This window comes from Schistocerca serialis, chromosome 2 (genome assembly GCF_023864345.2).
Source record: "Schistocerca serialis cubense isolate TAMUIC-IGC-003099 chromosome 2, iqSchSeri2.2, whole genome shotgun sequence".
Lineage (NCBI taxonomy): Eukaryota > Metazoa > Arthropoda > Insecta > Orthoptera > Acrididae > Schistocerca > Schistocerca serialis.
The window spans coordinates 598880008-598901374 of record NC_064639.1 but is presented as its reverse complement, the minus strand read 5'-3'; the positions used below and the strand labels follow the sequence as shown (position 1 = coordinate 598901374).

The 21367-nt window shown below is 38.4% G+C and overlaps 1 protein-coding gene across 1 annotated transcript in view; it reads left to right on the top strand.

The window, feature by feature from the left end:
- Positions 1-7254: 7254 nt before the first annotated feature.
- LOC126457632 (E3 SUMO-protein ligase RanBP2) overlaps positions 7255-21367 on the top strand; it is a 302750-nt gene continuing 288637 nt past the window's right edge. Inside the window, exon 1 of the mRNA XM_050094102.1 lies at positions 7255-7402. Within this exon, the coding sequence (XP_049950059.1) occupies positions 7331-7402 (72 nt within the window). The 5' untranslated portion in view covers positions 7255-7330. The remainder of the gene's footprint in view (positions 7403-21367) is intronic.

Here is a 21367-nt window from a genome sequence, read left to right as displayed (position 1 = left end):
AAACTATTATGTAGAGCCACATGTATGAAAAGAATTTGTATTGCCTACTGTATTTTATACATTAGGTTATTGAAAGGTCAGTGCAAAGCCAAAATTTTAACTAATTATGTGATATTTAGGTATTAATATTATCTTTTATTTTTGTCTGTATTTTTCTGGACGAATTTGGTGGTATTTTCACCACCAATGCTGGCAAAAATACCATCAAATTCTGGCCTGTGGAGGAGGGGCATATGAAAGGTGGCTACACTGAGCCACTGCGCCAGAGATTGCGCCAAAGAGTATTATTAAGCCGCCTCCACAGTGCTTGTTGAGAACTCGTAGAAGTCAGTGCGTGGTCAGAGCTCGTAGTAGTGAGTGCTTGTCGAGAGCTCGTAGAAGACAGTTTGTGTTGAGATGTGCTAGTGGGCAAGGCTTGTCGAGATGTTGTAGTAAGGAGTGTTTGTTCCATGTTTATCCAGTTATTTGATGGGAGAGATAGCAGATGTTATTGTAATGATCAGAGTGCATTTCGTCAATATATATGAAGGTAAAAACCACTATGTTCTTTTATTATTTGTGTGTCTCAAATAATGCATCATTACAGGTTCAGTCAACAAAGCATCTGGCTTGTGTTCTTGTATTAGAGTGAATTCTGGTTTTCTTGCGTAATTATAGTTTTTCTAATTTTCTTTTATCACGTCAGTATAATTGGTATTTAAAAATTCTTGTCTTGTTGGAGAAGAACCGTGCCAGATGTGTACGTTGAGTCACACTCCCACATACAGAACAGTTACTCTTGTGCTTATTGGTTTTGTAGGTTTTATAGTTGCTGGGGACTTAATTAATTAATTGTGTCAACGAAAAATTTCATTTCATTCTTGTTGTTGTTCTTTGCAGTCAGATAGCGTAACAATACTAGTCAGGGCCAACCGTTTACGAAACAGCGTAATCGGACATACAGCTATTAAAAACAAAAAAAATATTTTCAATCATATTTAATTAAGCCCCCATGCAGTGTGTGTGTGTAAGTAAAATCTAACTTCTGCGCCATTTTGGTGCAGCAAGTTGTTCATTGTAAATAAGTATTATAGTAGTTGTATTACACGTTTATTACCTTATAAATAAATTTTAAAAAACTTTTTTTTTTTTAATTCAGTGCATTAGTGTTTGTAAAATGATTCTTTCATATAGTGTTCATTAAAAATGACGATCATTCCACTTGGGACCTGTGGAATTGTACATTAGCTTATTTGTTTGAGTTGTAAATATTTGTCATGTATTGTTGTTTTTCTGACATGTTCTACATCCTGGAGGACCTCCTCACTACGGATCAATTCGAATGAAAGTAAATCTAATCTAATCTAATGTAATTGCTGTAGCCAAGCTGGGGCAAACCCGAATCCATTCTCTCTATTCGTGTTCTTAGGGTCTTTAAATATTTCGATGGCCTCTCTAATTTTGCGTTTTGTCATAACCAGCTGCTTGGCCAACACACAGGCATCGCTGAATTTTATTTCTTTTCCACAATCTTGCTGATGTTCTGCCACTGCAGATTTGTTCTGTTGCCCTAGACGAATATAACAGCTATTGGTATAACATATAGGTATGAGCTCATATCTGCTTCATGTTTGAATGAAAAAATCAATTAAGCACAAACAAACAGTATGCAAAGTATACCCAAATATAAGATTTCTTTGCATCGATATCCTGGAAAGCTGCAACTTTACAAAATGTGACATGCACTTGAATAGAAGAGGCAAGTCATTGCTGTGGAAAGCAATTTATGAAAAACACAGTATCTATGAGTCAGTACCAGCCATTGTAATGAACCATGAATACACTGATGAAAGCAATCATACAAGAACTCAAGGTGTCTTGGAGGTAACAACTATAGCAGCTGCAGAACCACAAATGGCTACATCATAACAATCAAATTCAACAACAACTGGGGGGACCAGCAAAACTAGCAGCATCTAAACCAGATCAAACAAGACCAGTAACAGCTGCAGAACAAGCAACAGACGCAGAAATGGTATCAACAACAACCATAGCAGTTCCACTGCAGTCACTGGCAGAAAAGAGGAAGGAAATGACAGTGAGTACTAAATCACCACCTCCATTCTAGGCCAAACTGTTATCAAGTGCGTCCACTCAGCCCACTCATATAAACTATGTACCATGTAAAACAAACAAGCACCTTGAGACAAACAAAGAAAAGGCCTCTTCCATCAGCAGATAGAAAGACAGCAAGCTCGGTATGTACTGTATCATCTCCATCCCACAATGAAGTGTTATCTAGTGCATCAAATCAGCCATCATACACTAAAGTGCTATCAAGTGTATCAAATCAAACATTCCAGACAGATTATGCAGGAAGTGAAATAAAAATGTCTGCCATTGATTCTCAACAGGATCAAAAAACACTTAAGAGACATGATGATTTTTTTATGGCCTGCCTCAAGAAACTCCAGCCTTTACTGACACATAAAATTATCACCGCACCAAACATGAGGAACAGCGAAAGGCAAACCACTCTTTGTGCATCGAATTGGGCTCAAGACACCATGCATCTTTCCTCCTCCAGGAAAAATCTATATTATTTGTGGACCTAATGTTAGGTCTCTGAAATAAAAAACTTGAGAACTTGGTGTTATACAAAATGGGAGCAAAAGAACAGTATTACATATTAATGGGCACTGGTTAAGAGAAGAAGAGTTAAAACTGTATATTCCATCATGCTTTCATTTAATTACAAGTTACTGCAAACCCAATGAACGTTACAGGCATTCCGTCAATATATATAAGTAATAATCTAGGGTTAAGATATACTGTGCTTGACTTACGTTAGGGACTAGCATGTTAAAGGTATTCTTGAATCAATCATCATGGTACTACCAACACTGTTTCTATATGCCAGTCATCCAGTAGTGATGCCAAGCAATTTGTAGAGTGTTTAGACAAACATATTCTCTCTATATAAAAATATACCAAACACAAGACAGTAATTTTAGGAGATTCAAATTTTGAGGTAGGGAAAACGACCCCCAAAAATGCTGATTTGCCTAACTTGTTAATCTCATAACATATTCTGTCTAAATTACAGTCCCACAATATAATTTCCTTGTCTTGGCAATTTTAATAAAAATGTGCATAAAGATGGTTTTGAATTGTCACCACTTAATGTCGACTATCTGACTGATCATACAGATATATGAGTAAAACTTGCAACTAATGAGCCAAAGGGGGACTCTGGACCAACTCGGTATGTGAGGTTGTTAAATGATAAAATTATAAATAACTTCAGAAATAAGCTAACGTTATTAACTGGACTATATTTATGCTTCTGACAATGTTGGGGATGCTTGCAACAGGTTTGTTAACACTTTATCTGAAATTTTCGGTTCCTCCTATCCAATGGTTACCAATCAAAACAAAAATAAAGCAAAAAGCCAGCAAGCATGGCCAAACAACTCTACATAGTTGGTTCACACCACATTTAAGAAAGCTAAGTTTAATTGTTTTGATATGCCATGATAAGGTGAAAAATGCTAGTGCTGACAAAGGAGGATACATTAGGTATGATAAAAGTAGAATTAGGTATAGATAGTCATTGTGTAAAAGTTACAAATGATGTCAATGTGAGTCCAGATGAATTTAGCCTCTTTTTTATCAATGCTACAAACCAGAATTCTTTATCTCCTCATAAGAAGCATTCGAAATCTAATTCACAATCTACCTATATAAACCAATTGTTACACAACTTTGCTGATACCTTGTCAACCTGTAATTGGAGAAAAGTGGAAGTATTTAACGTCATTAAATCAGTAGCAAAATTTTGTGGCACTAGTTCAGAAGATGTTTATGGCCTTTCAAATTTTGTGATTAAAAAATAATCAACTTGATATCATTTTTACACGCTCATAAACGGGATGTTTGTCAATGGTATTTTGCCCAAATGTCTAAAAAAGACAGTAGTCATTCCATTACTCAATAAGGGTGATAAATTCTGCACTAATAATATCGTCAAATTTTGCTGATACCTTTTTTTTCAAAAATAATTCAATATTGTATGCAAAAGAGAATTTGCATGCATTTGTCAAGAAACAATATATTAACTAACTCTCAATACAGTTTTAGGTCCCAGTTATCAACAATTAAAGCTGTTGAAACTGTCGTTTCTATTGTGTAATCTTCTTTTGAATCCAAATTATCTGCTGAAAGCACACACATGGACTTGAGCAAGGCATTTGAATCAGTAAATCACACAATGTTCCTGGGAAAATTTATGGTTTTATGTCATTAAGGATCTGGAACTCTCCTCCATTAAATCATATGTCAGTAACAGAAAACAAACTGCAAGCTACAATGGTCAAAAGTGACAGTTACTGAATGTCTCTAGAGGTGTGCTCCAAAGATCAGCACTTGGGACACTGCTGTTTACAATATTTGTAAATGACATGCCAAGCAGTATGCCATTCAAACCTCTGCTTCACACACATGATACAACTTTCACCAAGTCAGGGAAGGACGTAAATAAACTGAAGGAGTAAAGTAAGGACTTCCTTAGATTATCCAATAAGTGGTTTGAAGCCAAAGAGTTAGCCATTAGCAATGAAAAGACTAAATATTTCTTTCAGCTTACCCGATGCTGATGTTGAGTTCACTTCTGCAAAACTTATTGGCATTACATACATGCCTAATTAACCTGGGAGAGTCACACAGACTATATATCTCATAAGCTTTCACGAGTTATCTTTCTACTGAAAAAACTACATACTTCTGTTTCTCAAAACCTGTTGATTAATTCCTATTATGCGTTCTGTCGGTGCCATATAAGTTCTGGTATTCTTCTATGGGGTAATTTTCCAGGGACCAAAAATTTTTATTTGCCAGAAGAAAGCCATCAGGAGTATTTCTGGAACTACCAAATGTAACATATCAGGTAGGCCTTATTTCAAAGAATAACAGATAACGACAGTCCATTCATAATAATGACACTCTTAAATTTTAAAGATAGTACTACCTACAACTAAAGATAGCTATGAATACATTGGAATGAGACTTTTCAAGACATTAGCTGTGGAGACACATGGTGTCTCTCTTAATACTTTTAAAAGTAAGACTAAAAAATGGCTGAAAAACCAAGCTTTTTACACTCTCAAAGAATTTGAAAACTTGTGAAAAGTAGACCTGATTTACTAAACAACTCATAGCATTGTTCATTTGTACCTGTTCACATGTTTTTTCTTGGTTTTTCTGGTATGCTATTCTACATATGGAAAGAATATGCAAGTACTAAATAATGTTCATATCATATTTTACTATATTTTACAGAGGGACGTGTTGTGTATGCCCTCTTTTCTTTCATTACGTGAAACCTATTAAGTAACTGAACAATCTTTAATTACGTATTTAACTGTTAACCTTGCAGATAATTTTTTTTTGTATCCATTGTATTGTTTTATTATGTATTTTCTTTTACAATATGATGTGTTGGTTCTGTATGATACCATGGTTATATTTCTTAATATATCAATCATGCTTTATAAAAGCTCTTGTAAATTAATCATGACGACACCAATTGCATGCAAATACTTAAAAGATGGATGAATAAATCAGTTAAATGTCTTCCATGAGAGCATTTCATCATGACTCAATGTTAGAAATGTAATATTTCCCATATCAGAATGTAACCTCTAGGAAGGTTATGATTGAGAAACTGACCACTTTGTACTTTGTCGGACATAAAGAGTCAAACTGACAGATGTAATAGTAGCAGTTGTTGTAGTAGCTTTCTTCACCTGTAGATCTCTTTTTACAAGAATACGGGATTGTCAAAGTATTTATAAATTTAGATCAATTTAAATAAGCTAATTCGTATACACATATATTTACAGACATCTAATTAGAGACAATCACTAGATTTACTCCTGGTATACAATACTTTTTTACAAATAACTTATTAAATAATGTTATGCCACACTGTTCACTCGTATCTCACTATCAGTCACTGCACACACTATACACACATTGTTTCATAACACTTCACTCACTGCATACACACTGATCTCTTGGCCATTTTCTGTACTGCAACTTCCCATGTGCTATCCTGAAAAACTGAGTCAGTATCCCTCCATAATGAGTGAGATGTTGACCTCAGAAAGAGGAAGACCTGTTAGTATTGTGCTGTGCATAGCTTGCGGTAAGTATTCCAGAAAGGAAAAAGATGGGAAAAACATAAAGTGAAGCTGTTATGTGGAACGTTGGATATTTTATAATCATTATTATTATTACTTATTTGTATAAAATTTTTTATCAAACCCATACTCTGTTTTAGCTAAGTAATTCTTCAACATATAGAATGTATTGCATAACAGATGCTTTTTAGCTGCCTTTTTAAATAAGTGTATTTTGGCATTACATTAGAATGTAATGTTGTATAATACATCATTTACTTCTTAAGTTTAAGTTTGATTACAATATCTACACTAGTGACTTATAAAACAACTTTGGGGCTATGCAGTATTCTCAGTGATAAATCATTGCTATAATTGATATTTAATTGGTATTTAATCCCGAGTAATAACAGAAGTTTTAAGTGGGCTACATGGAGATTTATTTTCTGATAATTTGATTAACTACCACATGAGTGAGAATGCAACAAACTGTATAAGGCTTTTTTGGTCTTATTATGTAACTGATATGCTATTACTTACGACATGTGCTCTCAAAATTCATTGCCTAATAGGCATAATAGACAGATAATTTCTCTGTTTCACCTTATTATTTGGTTAAATCCGTGTGGGATTTCGATATCACATCATTACTTTTTTTGTAATTTATGGCGTATGAACACAACTAGTAAATATCTTGGCAAGCAATTCTGAAATAAAACCGTATTTATATATTTGTTTTGTAATAGGTAATGTTCTTTGGTTTTATTTCTGTTACAATGTCTTTAATAATCTTATAAAATAGTTTTATTAACTGATAATATCAGTTCTCCGCTTCAGAGTAGCATTATCTACGTTTTAGATAACCAGAAAATTTTGTAATACTGATAATAATGCGATGATGAGCGGGTTCTCTCGGTGCCCTTTATGACCATTGGTAAAACTGTCTCGATAGCTACATGGGTGATCGTTGATTGTAGTTGAAGTTCTGCACTCAATTATATTAAAAGGTCGATAGTGTTCTGCCGGCTCAACGGGCTTATCTTTGAGTGGTATTTCGAAGTCAGTGTAACGGATATATACGCAGTTATGCTGAATTTGTAGTGTGTTGTTTTTGTACGCTTTTATTTTAAATATATTTGAACTGCTAAGAGTTTTTTTTTAAAGAACTAACCATGTTCCGTTCCAAGAGGGATGTGGATCGTCATGTGCAAGAGATTCTTCGGAAGTTAACTAGTGAGAAAGAGGTAAGTGCGGCACAATGTTTTCTGCCTTTGTGAGTGACGTTAAATAAATATGAAGTTGCTTGCCCGCAAAATATGAAGTTGCTTGCCCGCAGACCATTTCGTTTTAATCAGAGTTCTTTGGTTGTCATGTTATATTGTTTTTTTCTTTTTGCATTTTAGTGGCTATCAACTTCATTTAATTGCTCTTTCATAGCTGCTCTGTAACTTTCTTGCAATGTAGTTTCTGGTGTTGATTATAATCCTGACAAGGCAAATAATGTAGTTTCATTTCTTTCGCTGATTTCATTATTCCCTCGTTTTGTTAATTTTTGGCTTAAAATTGATTTAGTGGTTAGTTATCAAGGTGTAACTAATTTATAGTGGAAGTCTTGTACTTGATTTGATGGATAATGTGGAATAGCCAGTTGTATAATATGACGCAATGTAGTCGATGTCGGAATGAGTTCCTTTATATAAACAGAGGTGTGCATGAATAATAGCCGAGAAGCAGATTTCCAGTTAATACATTATTTATTGGACTAGTATTAGTACAAGCATTAGGCTTGATTAACTCATTTTATGGTTATCCCTGTATTAAAGTTGTCATGGTGTGGTGCCTAATTGGGAAGTCTAAAAATCATGTGATCTGGGGTTTAAGCTTCAGACTCAAAGATTATTTTTCCTTCGCTTGTAATCGCAGAGGAAGAATTTGTGTGAAAAATGCCCAAGTCCACTGTTTCGATTCATATCAATATGTAGCCCTCCACTGTAACTATTGTAGAAAAGTGCTGTATTGTTCAAATCAGCATTGGGGGTGACACAGCTTCACTTTAATATGTTCACTACCGTAATGAAATGCCACAGCCGAATCCTACGTCATGTCACAGTTCTTCGTACTTGTGTCCCAGTATAAACTTTAAGTGAAATACATGTTAAGTAATTACTTTTCTCGTTCAATATCCACAACAGTAAAATGATTTTTTAATGAAGTGACTGGCACATTTTTTTGAAGTGACTGGCACATTTGAAAAATGTACGGGTTCGTTAGATAGTTGATACTTTCATGAATAAATAAATGATGCCCTGAAAATAACTCATATTAAATTACATGCTGAAACGGTGTACTAAGTAGATCTTAAGTACGTTGCACGAGTAAGATTATTAAAAGCTCTTTAGAAAGAATTGCTGGTTCTTAAATTGTGACTCCAGCATCTGTAATTTGTTTTGCGGGTAGAGTAATCAATTTTTATAATGATGTTTACATCAGAACAATATAAGATTTTGGATAACAGACACCCCCCCCCCCCCCCCCCCCCACACACACACACACACACTTTTTATTTTAAAAAAGCTGATATGTTTTAATTACAGTGGTGTTTAGGTTGTGAGCAGTTCTTAATGGCGGGCTTTATCAAGGAACAATATTCTCTCTTCCTGATATTTGATAAAGAAGTTTGCGTGACAGATTTATGGATTGGTGAGGTAGCGTGACGATTTGATTGTCTTTTTTCATTAGTGTGACCTTTGTGACATTACCGTTTGTCTGTAGACACACGTTGAACGAGTGTGCAAGCATTGTGTGGTGACATCTTACTTTAATCATAGCCTGTTACAAGTCCACTAATTTTATTCCTCCAAGTAGAAGTGAATGATTAAAGACATATCCATTGTTAAAATACCACCCAGTGGAAAATGTATGGCACGTATACTGGTTAAGAAGTTGAGTCGTAGGCACACACGTTCAAGAACTGCGCCTGCCGCCCTCATCAATTTTTGTGAATGTCTACTGAACATAATTTAGTGTGGATTAGACATTCGCAATTACTATCGTTAAAATGATAAAATGAACTGATCGTTAAAATGATAAAATGAACTGATCGTTAAAATGATAAAATGAACTGATCGTTAAAATGATAAAATGAACTGATCGTTAAAATGATAAAATAAACTGATCGTTAAAATGATAAAATAAACTGATCGTTAAAATGATAAAATAAACTGATCGTTAAAATGATAAAATAAACTGATCGTTAAAATGATAAAATAAACTGATTTCTCATGTAAGGTATGTGTGAACCACCCGATGGTGTGGTGGTATCTGGAACATTGCTTGAAAACAACCCAGGCTATTTATTATTCACAGACCGTTTGTATGTGACTTCCCGTGGTAGTGTTATGTATGCATTGTTGCTGCAGCAACCCTATGTCCACACATGTATGGTTGGTTGAATCACAGGCAGCTGCCAGGGGATAAAATAACCGTTCCTCCTCCTCTCCCCACTCCTCCCCCCTTAAAAAGAGATGAAGTAGCCAGCTGTTAGACTGTTGCAGGCACGAAGCAGTGGACTGTGGCAACAGGGTGTTGGCAGCCACTAAGAGCCCGGGCTCACCCACTGATGGCTGGCAGTGGGAGACAGAGTTCACGTCTGCTGAAGAAGTAGCTGAACTGACGGGCCATCTTTAGCTTATGATAGGAAGAAATCGGCCAACAATGGCAGCCAAAGATGTACTGGCAGGGCATCTGCGGCCAATGGGAGACGAGCTGTACCACCGCTGGCTAGTGGAGAAACAAAGCTACTGGCCGTAGTTGTGACCGCTCCAGGAGTGGCAGCAGAGATGATGTCTTCGCAGGTGCCAGACCTAACACCAGTTCGGCATAAAAAGGGATTTTTTTGTCATCTGTGGAAGCAGTGCCTGCTGCAGCTTCTATTGCTGCTCATGGAGGTGTAGCTACTTCTTCCAGCATTGCGTGTTTGTGACTGGAGGGAGAGAGATGTTGCTTAGTAGGTGCACAGTTATCATAGTACTGTACTCCTGTTGAGGTTAAATATGACAACACACTTGCAGTCTTACAAAGCATTGGTTGGCAGTAAACCGCTCAAAGGCTAACAGCAGTCAGTCCTGGGTAGCTTTGAGGGGGTGTCCAGCGAGGCAGGCTCCCTGGATAATTGGAGACAATATCTTGAAGTGGGACCATGTGATGGCCTGCGACAAGTTGGAGAGTGAGCAGAGGAAGTTGATCAAGGCAGTGTGGAGGCGACACCTGACGAAATGAAAGTTGTGTGATTGATTCTTGATCAACTTGCTGAGATACATAGTGAGTGCAAACTAAGTGTAGTGCCGTGGAATGTTTGGGTGGTGTTCTAATTACCCGCCTGGCAAAGAGTATACGGGTATGTATGCTGCAAGCATGTGATCTCGTGCGTGTTAGGAGGTGCCTAGAATCACAGCACTGTATACTGCGTCAGACTTAACGCCAGCAGTGAGGCTGGGACCATGTGATGATGCCGTGGTGGCAGCTGGAAGTTTGGTCGTAAACAACCCAGGCTTCTAATGTTACTGATAACAGCGTCTACACAATCTCCTGTGGCAGTGTAGTCTGCCGAATGTTGCTGTAGCATCCTATGGTCCATTCCTATACAGTTAGTTGTATCACAGCCAACACTTGGGGTTCAATAATGGGCAATTCCATGTCAAATCAACAAGTGCTACAACCTGACCCTCTCAGATTTAAAAAAAATTAAGTATGCATATATTACTCATAAATCAGGACACAAATTAATTTTTTCACATTTTTCTGACGAAAAGTTACCGAGTAATAGACCTTCAAGAGTTGAACAGATGACAAATTTTTGACTTGCAAAACAATGTTGTTTCCTTTACAACTCATGTTCTAATTAAGCTAGAACGATAAAATATATTTCATTGGAAAACTCTTTAAGAGCTTTTATATGACACCAAACATCATGAATTTAATATATATGCATACATTGTTTATAAAAAAAAACATTATTGAATTTACTGAATTTTGAAAAACTGTATTTTTAAAATTCTCAAAAAAAATATGTGAAAGATACACTTTACATCTACATATTCTGAAAGTTTCAACTTGGGATGAGCATGGGTTCACTATCAAAAGCAATTTTACATTAAGGGTGGTGCTTTAAAAATTCGTAAAAACTAATTTATTTTAGATATTAGGCCTACTTCTCACCAGCTGTATGTTGTTGTAAAATGTGGAAATTAAAAATAACTTATAATTGACAAAAGCACATATGTTTCATGCTTCTGTAATTAATAAATACAAAATGAAAACTTTAAAAAAAATCACAGAAAGATGAATACCTGAGATCAGACCTAAATTCAGTTAGTAATTACGGGTCAACGGAAGCGTCCGATTCCACCCGTCTACTTTGAGCCATGGCGTAAGTGTGTTATGATTTGTGAAGTCATTAAGGAGCGGAGTTTGAGTTGGTTGTCTTTGTAGCTGTCGTCTTGTTGTGTTTGATGGCACCCTGTGTGTGTGTGTGTGTGTGTGTGTGTGTGTGTGTGTGTGTGTGTGTGTGTTTGGTTTTGTTTTCGTAGTTGTAGTTGTTGATTTTCACGTGTCAATAGCTATGGTTGACTTATATATATCAAGGGAAATGACCGATTCTAATTTTCGTAGTTTCATGTGTAGGTATTGGTGTTTTGGTATCGTCAGCTGTGGTCAAGGGAAATGTCTGATTCCAATTTCCGTGTTGTCAGCTGCGATTGATCTGGGCAAGGGAAGTGTCAGATTCCTGTAGATTTTGTAATTTTTTTGTTCGTCATTTTTTGTGTTTTGGGATCGTGTGTTTTTTTACTGTTATATTTAGCTTGTCCCCTCCCTAAAACCCCCAGTTTCCCGCGGTTGTCCCATTAGTTTGATTGTATTTTAGGGGATATTACAGTCTTATTTATACGTATTTTTGTGTTTGTTGCAGTGTGTATGTAGTGACATCATTGGCGCCATATTGGAGACGCTTAGAATAGCCATTTCTGCCATATTGATGACGTCATGGTTCAAAGCAGACGGGTGGAATCGGACATTTCCGTATTTCCGTAATTCCGTAATTACTATTATTTACAAACAGGCGTCCTGTTAGTGCACTTCTTCATACTTCGAACTAATCAGTCTGTTGCACATAAACATTTCTGCACTGGATAACTTATATGTTCGCCCTGTAGCAGTTTGAGGGTTCACGATTACCACCACTTTCTTACTGCTTATCGAAAGAATGTCTGGATGACTCGGAAATGTGAAAGATGATGACATTCCATGTGGATGTAAGAAACTAACTGTGATTTCATCCTTCTGATTTTTTTTCAAGTACACAGGTTAACCACCAGTGTCCATTATAATCACAAACAAAATATCCTTTTATGTCTCTGAATGGTATTGTATCACTGTCAGAAACTGTCACCAGTTCAATTTTAATATCATCAGAGTTTGAATACACTTTTGTTATTATTTTGTCCTTGCTAAAAGGAATAAGTGTGAAGTTTTTGTGTCCCTACAATTTTGCAGCATTTCTCAAATCTCTCCATAAGTTTCATTTCTTCATTTTTGTGATCTTCTTTAGTGGCATACTTGAAGTTCATTCCTTCTATGCTATCCTTAGCAAACATAAAGTTGTTTTGGTGTCATTATTTGATCACTGTATGGCCATTGCAGACTTGCTCGAGCTGCAAGTCGTTTAACTGTTCCACCAACACCATCATTAGCTCCGTTCCCATGTGAGGTGGCTGAAAAATGCCATTCAACTTCAGTTTGGAAATCTTCTTCATGATGGCACAGGTTGATAAAGTTCTTCCAATTTTTATAATGAGCTGCTGCTCCATCAGAAAAATAATATATTTTTCTTGGTTTTCTACCGAATTTAACAGTCAGGAAGTCCATCAAGTACGATTGGAACAAATGCACAGCAACAGTGTCATGTGTTAGGCATTCTGATATGATTACAAGAATTGTGTGCTCGAGTTTGTTCCCATCCTTGTTAATAAGCAACAATGGGATGACTCGTTGCTTGCATGTTTGTCCAGTGATAGCCTTGAACTTCGTACTGGATGACAAAGGAGTAATTATCAGAAAAGTCACAGATCGCTAAGACCTCGCCTTCTTTAAGTTCATTTCTCAGTCCCTTTTGGAAGGTTGATTGTTGACTAGCAACAAATGAATATCGTGTAAGCGATTTTAATTTATCAAAATGAACAATCAATAAAGTTGTCAGATTTTATGATTGTTTCTAGAGATGTGTGATCAACGGAAACCCATTGCTGATAAGTTATATTATCAATATCATTAGTATTCAACGAATCTTGTAAATATGTCTTAAATGTTTCTGGGCCAGGGCAGAATTTACATTCGCCAAAATGACAAGCAGGTAATGACAGATTACATACAACTCTTGAAATGCAGTCTTTGTAAGTTTTTATTGGATTACCTTCATCCTTTGTCAGCTGAGGAATGTTACATCTAGTCAGCATGAGTTTGAAGTTTTGATGGGTAGTACACACACAGACACTGTGTGTACCACTACTTCCAGCTAAAACACAATTTTTGGGATGTAGGTCTGTAAACTTTGAAAATCCAATGTGGAGCTCTGGATGGTTGTCTTTAAAGTTCGCATAAATTTCTTTCAATTTACTTAAAACTATCTGTTTTTGTACTTTCAGTTTTTCTCCGTTACCTCTCACAAGCACAAAATCTTTTTTCCCGGGCATTGCCCTGCTTATCTCATCAGAACAAGAAAAGTTTCTAACAAAATCAGCAGTTGTTTGATCAAGAGTCTTGCCAGGTTTTGGGTTTGGTGAAGACAAAATTTCCTTGGCCTTCACCAAATCTTTTGCTCTTCGAGCCATGTAATTTGTTATGGAGCTTCTTAACATTCCAGCTTTTAGGTAAAATGGTAAGAATTTCCATCTGTTTACTTCGAGATGTACATGTACGAAATTTATCTTTTAGCTGATTGATCATCTCAGATTCTGCGTGATCATGTACCTCTTCTTTTTGTGGAAGGAAGCAATAATACCTTTGTTGGAATTGTTGAAGTTAATTTAATTAGTTTTTCCTTAGGATATTTTGCGTCATACAGTCGTTTCTTCTTAATTGGCGATTCACCAACGGACTGCAAAGAAGCATTCAACCTTTCTAAGGCCTCACTTGCTGCAATTTTTCTTGTTTCACCACAGAATAAAGTAGATCATCATTTTCTGTGCTAGACGTATCACAAATTTCTACTCGTTAAATTATTTTACGGCAGTTGTCACATATTTTTTGATTTAAAGTTAAGAGAGGTTTTCTTGGTATCATCCATTGTGAAACAGGCCGTAAGTTTTTCTTGTGGTTATTGTGGGCATTTTTATTAAATGGATTACAGCACAAAGCTGATATTTTAGGCACTTTATATTTCTCAAGTGAACAAACTAATTAAAAAAAAAATGGCTTTGAAGTTGAATGCCCCAGCTTTCTATATTCAATACTACATAATATTACTTCTCTATCCTTTCACTTCCTGTAAAAAAAATATTTCATTATGTTAATAGTATGCAAACATTAACTGGCTGTAGGCATACAAACATAGACTCTTGTGAGGTTTGTACAAAAGTACCTTTAAACTAGATTCAAAACACATTTCAGAGTTAATCACATAATTTCACTACAGCTGCTTCACAACAAAAGAATGTGTGGGTCACTTTCAACAATAGGTGAAAATTGTTGACAGTATTAACCACAAATGAAATACTGAATAGATTGCAGATAGTAACACCAAGGAATCATTTTATATATAATCTTTAAAATGAGAGATAGCTTCCTCTTTTTGTCTTTTTTCCTAGATTTGTTGTGGTAGACCACCACATAAAAAAAAATTGCGTGATTTTGAGACTCAGTTGACAAGTACCGGTATGTAAGATTTAATATGCAAACATGGTGTTTGTCAGTTACGCATCCAGCGAACTTCAGCTACTTTGAGATGTTTGAAGATATTATTCTAAAGTACACTATTGGCCATTAAAATTGCTACACAAAGAAGAAATGCAGATGATAAATGGGTATTCATTGGACAAATATATTACACTAGAACTGGCATGTGATTAAATTTTCATGCAATTTGGGTGCATAGATCGTGAGAAATCAGTATCCAGAACAACCACCTCTGGCCGTAGTAACGGCCTTGATACGCCTGGGCGTTGAGTCAAACAGAGCTTGGATGTCGTGTACAGGTATAGCTGCCCATGCAGCTTCAACACGATGCCACAGTTCATCAAGAGTAGTGACTGGCGTATTGTGACGAGCCAGTTGCTCGGCCACCATTGACCAGACGTTTTCAATTGGTGAGAGATCTGGAGAATGTGCTGGCCAGGGCAGCGGTCGAACATTTTCTGTATCGAGGAAGGTCCGTACAGGACCTGCAACATTCGGTCGTACATTATCCTGCTGAAATGTAGGGTTTCGCTGGAATCAAATGAAGGGTAGAGCCACGGGTCGTAACACATCTGAAATGTAACGTCCACTGTTCAAAGTGCCGTCAATACGAACAAGAGGTGACAGAGACGTGTAACCAATGGCACCCCGTACCATCGTGCCGGGTGATACACCCGTATGTTGTTGTTGTGGTCTTCAGTCCTGAGACTGGTTTGATGCAGCTCTCCATGCTACTCTATCCTGTGCAAGCTTCTTCATCTCCCAGTACCTATTGCAACCTACATCCTTCTGAATCTGCTTAGTGTATTCATCTCTTGGTCTCCCTCTACGATTTTTACCCTCCACGCTGCCCTCCAATGCTAAATTTGTGATCCCTTGATGCCTCAAAACATGTCCTACCAACCGATCCCTTCTTCTAGTCAAGTTGTGCCACAAACTTCTCTTCTCCCCAATCCTATTCAATACCCCCGCATTAGTTATGTGATCTACCCACCTTATCTTCAGCATTCTTCTGTAGCACCACATTTCGAAAGCTTCTATTCTCTTCTTGTCCAAACTATTTATCGTCCATGTTTCACTTCCATACATGGTTACACTCCATACAAATACTTTCACGACTTCCTGACACTTAAATCTATACTCGATGTTAACAAATTACTCTTCTTCAGAAACGCTTTCCTTGCCATTGCCAGTCTACATTTTATATCCTCTCTACTTCGACCATCATCAGTTATTTTACTCCCTAAATAGCAAAACTCCTTTACTACTTTAAGTGTCTCATTTCCTAATCTAATCCCCTCAGCATCACCCGATTTAATTTGACTACATTCCATTATCCTCGTTTTGCTTTTGTTGATGTTCATCTTATATCCTCCTTTCAAGACACTGTCCATTCCGTTCAACTGCTCTTCTAAGTCCTTTGCTGTCTCTGACAGAATTACAATGTCATCGGCGAACCTCAACGTTTTTATTTCTTCTCCATGGATTTTAATACCTACTCGGAATTTTTCTTTTGTTTCCTTTACTGCTTGCTCAATATACAGATTGAATAACATCGGGGAGAGGCTACAACCCTGTCTCACTCCTTTCCCAACCACTGCTTCCCTTTCATGCCCCTCGACTCTTATAACTGCCATCTGGTTTCTGTACAAATTGTAAATAGCCTTTCGCTCCCTGTATTTTACCCATGCCACCTTCAGAATTTGAAAGAGAGTATTCCAGTTAACGTTGTCAAAAGCTTTCTCTAAGTCTACAAATGCTAGAAACGTAGGTTTGCCTTTCCTTAATCTTTCTTCTAAGATAAGTCGTAAGGTTAGTATTGCCTCACGTGTTCCAACATTTCTACGGAATCCAAACTGATCTTCCCCGAGGTCCGCTTCTACCAGTTTTCCATTCGTCTGTAAAGAATTCGCGTTAGTATTTTGCAGCTGTGACTTATTAAACTGATAGTTCGGTAATTTTCACATCTGTCAACCCCTGCTTTCTTTGGGATTGGAATTATTATATTCTTCTTGAAGTCTGTGGGTATTTCGCCTGTCTCATACATCTTGCTCACCAGATAGTATAGTTTTGTCATGACTGACTCTCCCAAGGCCATCAGTAGTTCTAATGGAATGTTGTCTACTCCCGGGGCCTTGTTTCGACTCAGGTCTTTCAGTGCTCTGTCAAACTCTTCACGCAGTATCTTATCTCCCATTTCATCTTCATCTACATCCTCTTCCATTTCCATAATATTGTCCTCAAGTACATCGCCCTTGTATAAACCCTCTATATACTCCTTCCACCTTTCTGCCTTCCCTTCTTTGCTTAGAACTGGGTTGCCATCTGAGCTCTTGATATTCATACAAGTGGTACTCTTTTCTCCAAACGTCTCTTTAATTTTCCTGTAGGCAGTATCTATCTTACCCCTAGTGAGACAAGCCTCTACATCCTTACATTTGTCCTCTAGCCATCCCTGCTTAGCCATTTTGCGCTTCCTGTCGATCTCATTTTTGAGACGTTTGTATTCCTTTTTGCCTGCTTCATTTACTGCATTTTTATATTTTCTCCTTTCATCAATTAAATTCAATATTTCTTCTGTTACCCAAGGAGTTTTGCTAGCCCTCGTCTTTTTACCTACTTGATCCTCTGCTGCCTTCACTACTTCATCCCTCAGAGCTACCCATTCTTCTACTGTATTTCTTTCCCCCATTCCTGTCAATTGTTGTCTTATGCTCTCCCTGAAACTCTGTACAACCTCTGGTTCTTTCAGTTTATCCAGGTCCCATCTCCTTAAACTCCCGCCTTTTTGCAGTTTCTTCAGTTTCAATCTGCAGTTCATAACCAATAGATTGTGGTCAGAATCCACATCTGCCCCTGGAAATGTCTTACAATTTGAAACCTGGTTCCTAAATCTCTGTCTTACCATTATGTAATCTATCTGATACCTTTTAGTATCTCCAGGATTCTGCCAGGTATACAACCTTCTTTTATGATTCTTGAACCAAGTGCTAGCTATGATTAAGTTATGCTCTGTGCAAAATTCTACAAGGCGGCTTCCTCTTTCATTTCTTCCCCCCAATCCATATTCACCTACTATGTTTCTTTCTCTCCCTTTTCCTACTGATGAATTCCAGTCACCCATGACTATTAAATTTTCCTCTCCCTTCACTACCTGAATAATTTCTTTTATCTCGTCATACATTTCATCAATTTCTTCATCATCTGCAGAGCTAGTTGGCATATAAACTTGTACTACTGTAGTAGGCATGGGCTTTGTGTCTATCTTGGCCACAATAATGCCTTCACTATGCTGTTTGTAGTAGCTAACCCGCACTCCTATATTTTTATTCATTATTAAATCTACTCCTGCATTACCCCTATTTGATTTTGTATTTATAACCCTGTAATCACCCGACCAAAAGTCTTGTTGCTCCTGCCACCGAACTTCACTAATTCCCACTATATCTAACTTTAACCTATCCATTTCCCTTTTTAAATTTTCTAACCTACCTGCCCGATTAAGGGATCTGACATTCCACGCTCCGATCCGTAGAATGCCAGTTTTCTTTCTCCTGATAACGACGTCCTCTTGAGTAGTCCCCGCCCGGAGATCCGAATGGGGGACTATTTTACCTCCGGAATATTTTACCCAAGAGGACGCCATCATCATTTAATCATACAGTAAAGCTGCATGTCCTCGGGATAAATTACGGCTGTAGTTTCCCCTTGCTTTCAGCCGTTCGCAGTACCAGCACAGCAAGGCCGTTTTGGTTAATGTTACAAGGCCAGATCAGTCCATAATCCAGACTGTTGCCCCTGCAACTACTGAAAAGGCTGCTGCCCCTCTTCAGGAACCACATGTTTGTCTGGCCTCTCAACAGATACCCCTCCGTTGTGGTTGCACCTACGGTACGGCCATCTCTATAGCTGAGGCACGCAAGCCTCCCCACCAACGACAAGGTCCATGGTTCATGGCGATGACGAATACACACTTTCAATGTGCGTTCACCGCGATGTCGCCAAACACAGATGCGATCATCATGATGCTGTAAACAGAACCTGGATTCATCCGAAAAAATGAAGTTTTGCCATTTGTGCATCCAGGTTTGTCGTTGAGTACACCATCACAGGTGCTCCTGTCTGCAATGCAGCATCAAGGGTAACCGCAGCCATGGTCTCTGAGCTGATAGTCCAAGCTGCTGCAAAGGTCGTCGAACTGTTTGTGCAGATGGTTGTTGTCTTGCAAACGTCCCCGTCTGTCGTCTCGGGGATCGAGACGTGGCTGCACGATGCGTTACAGCCATGCGGATAAGATGCCTGTCATCTCGACTGCTAGTGAGACGAGGCCATTGGGATCCAGCATGGCATTCCGTATTACCCTCCTGAACTCAGCGATTCCATATTCTGCCAACAGTCACTGGATCTTGACTGATGCGAGCAGCAATGTTGCGATACGATAAACCACAATCTCGATAGGCTACAATCCGACCTTTATCAAAGTCGGAAATGTGATGGTACGCATTTCTCCTCCATACACTAGGCCTTGCAACAACGTTTCACCAGGCAACTCTGGTCAATTGCTGTTTGTGTATGAGAAATGGGATGGAAACTTTCCTCATGTCAGCACGTTGTAGGTGTCACCACCGGCACCAACCTTGTGTGAATGCTCTGAAAAGCTAATCATTTGCATATCACAGCATCATCTTCGTGTCGGTTAAATTTCGCGTCTGCAGCATGTCATCTTCGTGGTGTAGCAATTTTAATGGCCAATACTGTATTTAGGGTAAAATGTCCTAGTTTATTTGAGTTTTATCTTTACATCTGGTTATGTTTTCAGTCCTAATCTCTATTTTGAAAATGCATAATATATTCAGTTCTGCACATCTGAAGGTGCCACGCCAATGACATGTAATGTGGCAAGGAAATAATAAATAGGGTGATAACTTAAAAAATATAGGTGCCTATGGGAATTTAAACAGGGAAAACCACCATAGTTCGGCTACATTTGTGCTTTGAAACATTGCAAATCGTGGGGGGGGGGGAGGGGGGGGGGGGGGGAGAGAGAGAGAGAGAGAGAGAGAGAGAGAGAGAGAGAGAGAGAGAGAGAGAGAGAGAGAGAGAGACAGTAACTAAATAAGGTGAGATAGGGAATAATGTTTTGGTGTAACTGATTGTTACGAAAGTAAATCTTCATTGCTAGAAAATGTGCTGTAAGAATATTATGTGGCGTGTACCTGTAGTCATCCTGTAGGCACCTCTTCAAGGAATTGGGCATCTTAGCTGTACCATAACAATATATACATTCGCTGATAAAATTTGTCATAAATATTCTCCCCCTGTGGGCCCAGGGGTTAGAAAAGGCTCGAGGTATTCCTGCCTGTTGTAAGAGGCGACTAAAGGGAGTCCTGCACCTTTCGGCCTTTATGTGATGGTCTCCTGTAGGGTTTGACCTCCATTTTTCAAAATTTTCACCCCAAGACCGAGCCAATTGGGGAAGGGCACCTTACATGGTGCATTGTGTCGATTGTGCATTGATATCATTAGCCCAGTTTCTCATTGTGGCATTGCAGTCCTGCTCATCCTCCATCTCTTGAGCAAGGACACCTTCCTGGGTGCATTTTCCTCCACCCACTATGCAGTGTCGTTTTCTGCGCCGCTGATGAACATAGAGTTCTGTGCACCTCATATCCAGCATGGTAGCCAGTCCGTTGTGGTGGGGCTGCCATATACCCTGTAGGTTGTAGCCCCCTGACTAAACCTCTGCTGATGTCTGCACCATTAATTCCCCACATATGCCAGGAAGTAGCTGCCCATCACCCTGGGGCATCAGGACTCCCAGCAATGACTATCTTGCCAGGTGGCCTTTGCTGCAGCTGGGTGGTGTCCGTGGGGAAGGCGCCTGGTCGGAGTGGGTGGCATCAGGGCGGATGACACGGGATGAAGCGTACCACATCATCACTTGCTGGTGATCAAATGCCAGCAGTCTCTAAGCGTTCCAAGTCTCCGTACAATGAAAGGAAGTATGATCCTAAATCATTCCCCACCATGGTAGGAACGCCAGGCTAAGGATGGCAGCAAACCTTTTTCTCCCTGGTACCTTGTATGTACGAGAGCTAGTGGGGACTTCTTTGTCTCAATGAAGCCTCAGTTTTTTGTAGATCATTTAGATGACAAGTTTGGGGGAGGTGGAGGGCTTGCCCAAAATGCGGTCAGGGTCAGTCTTGATAAAAATGGCATCCTCTGCCCGGTCATGGGCATTACTCTCTTGTGACAAACTG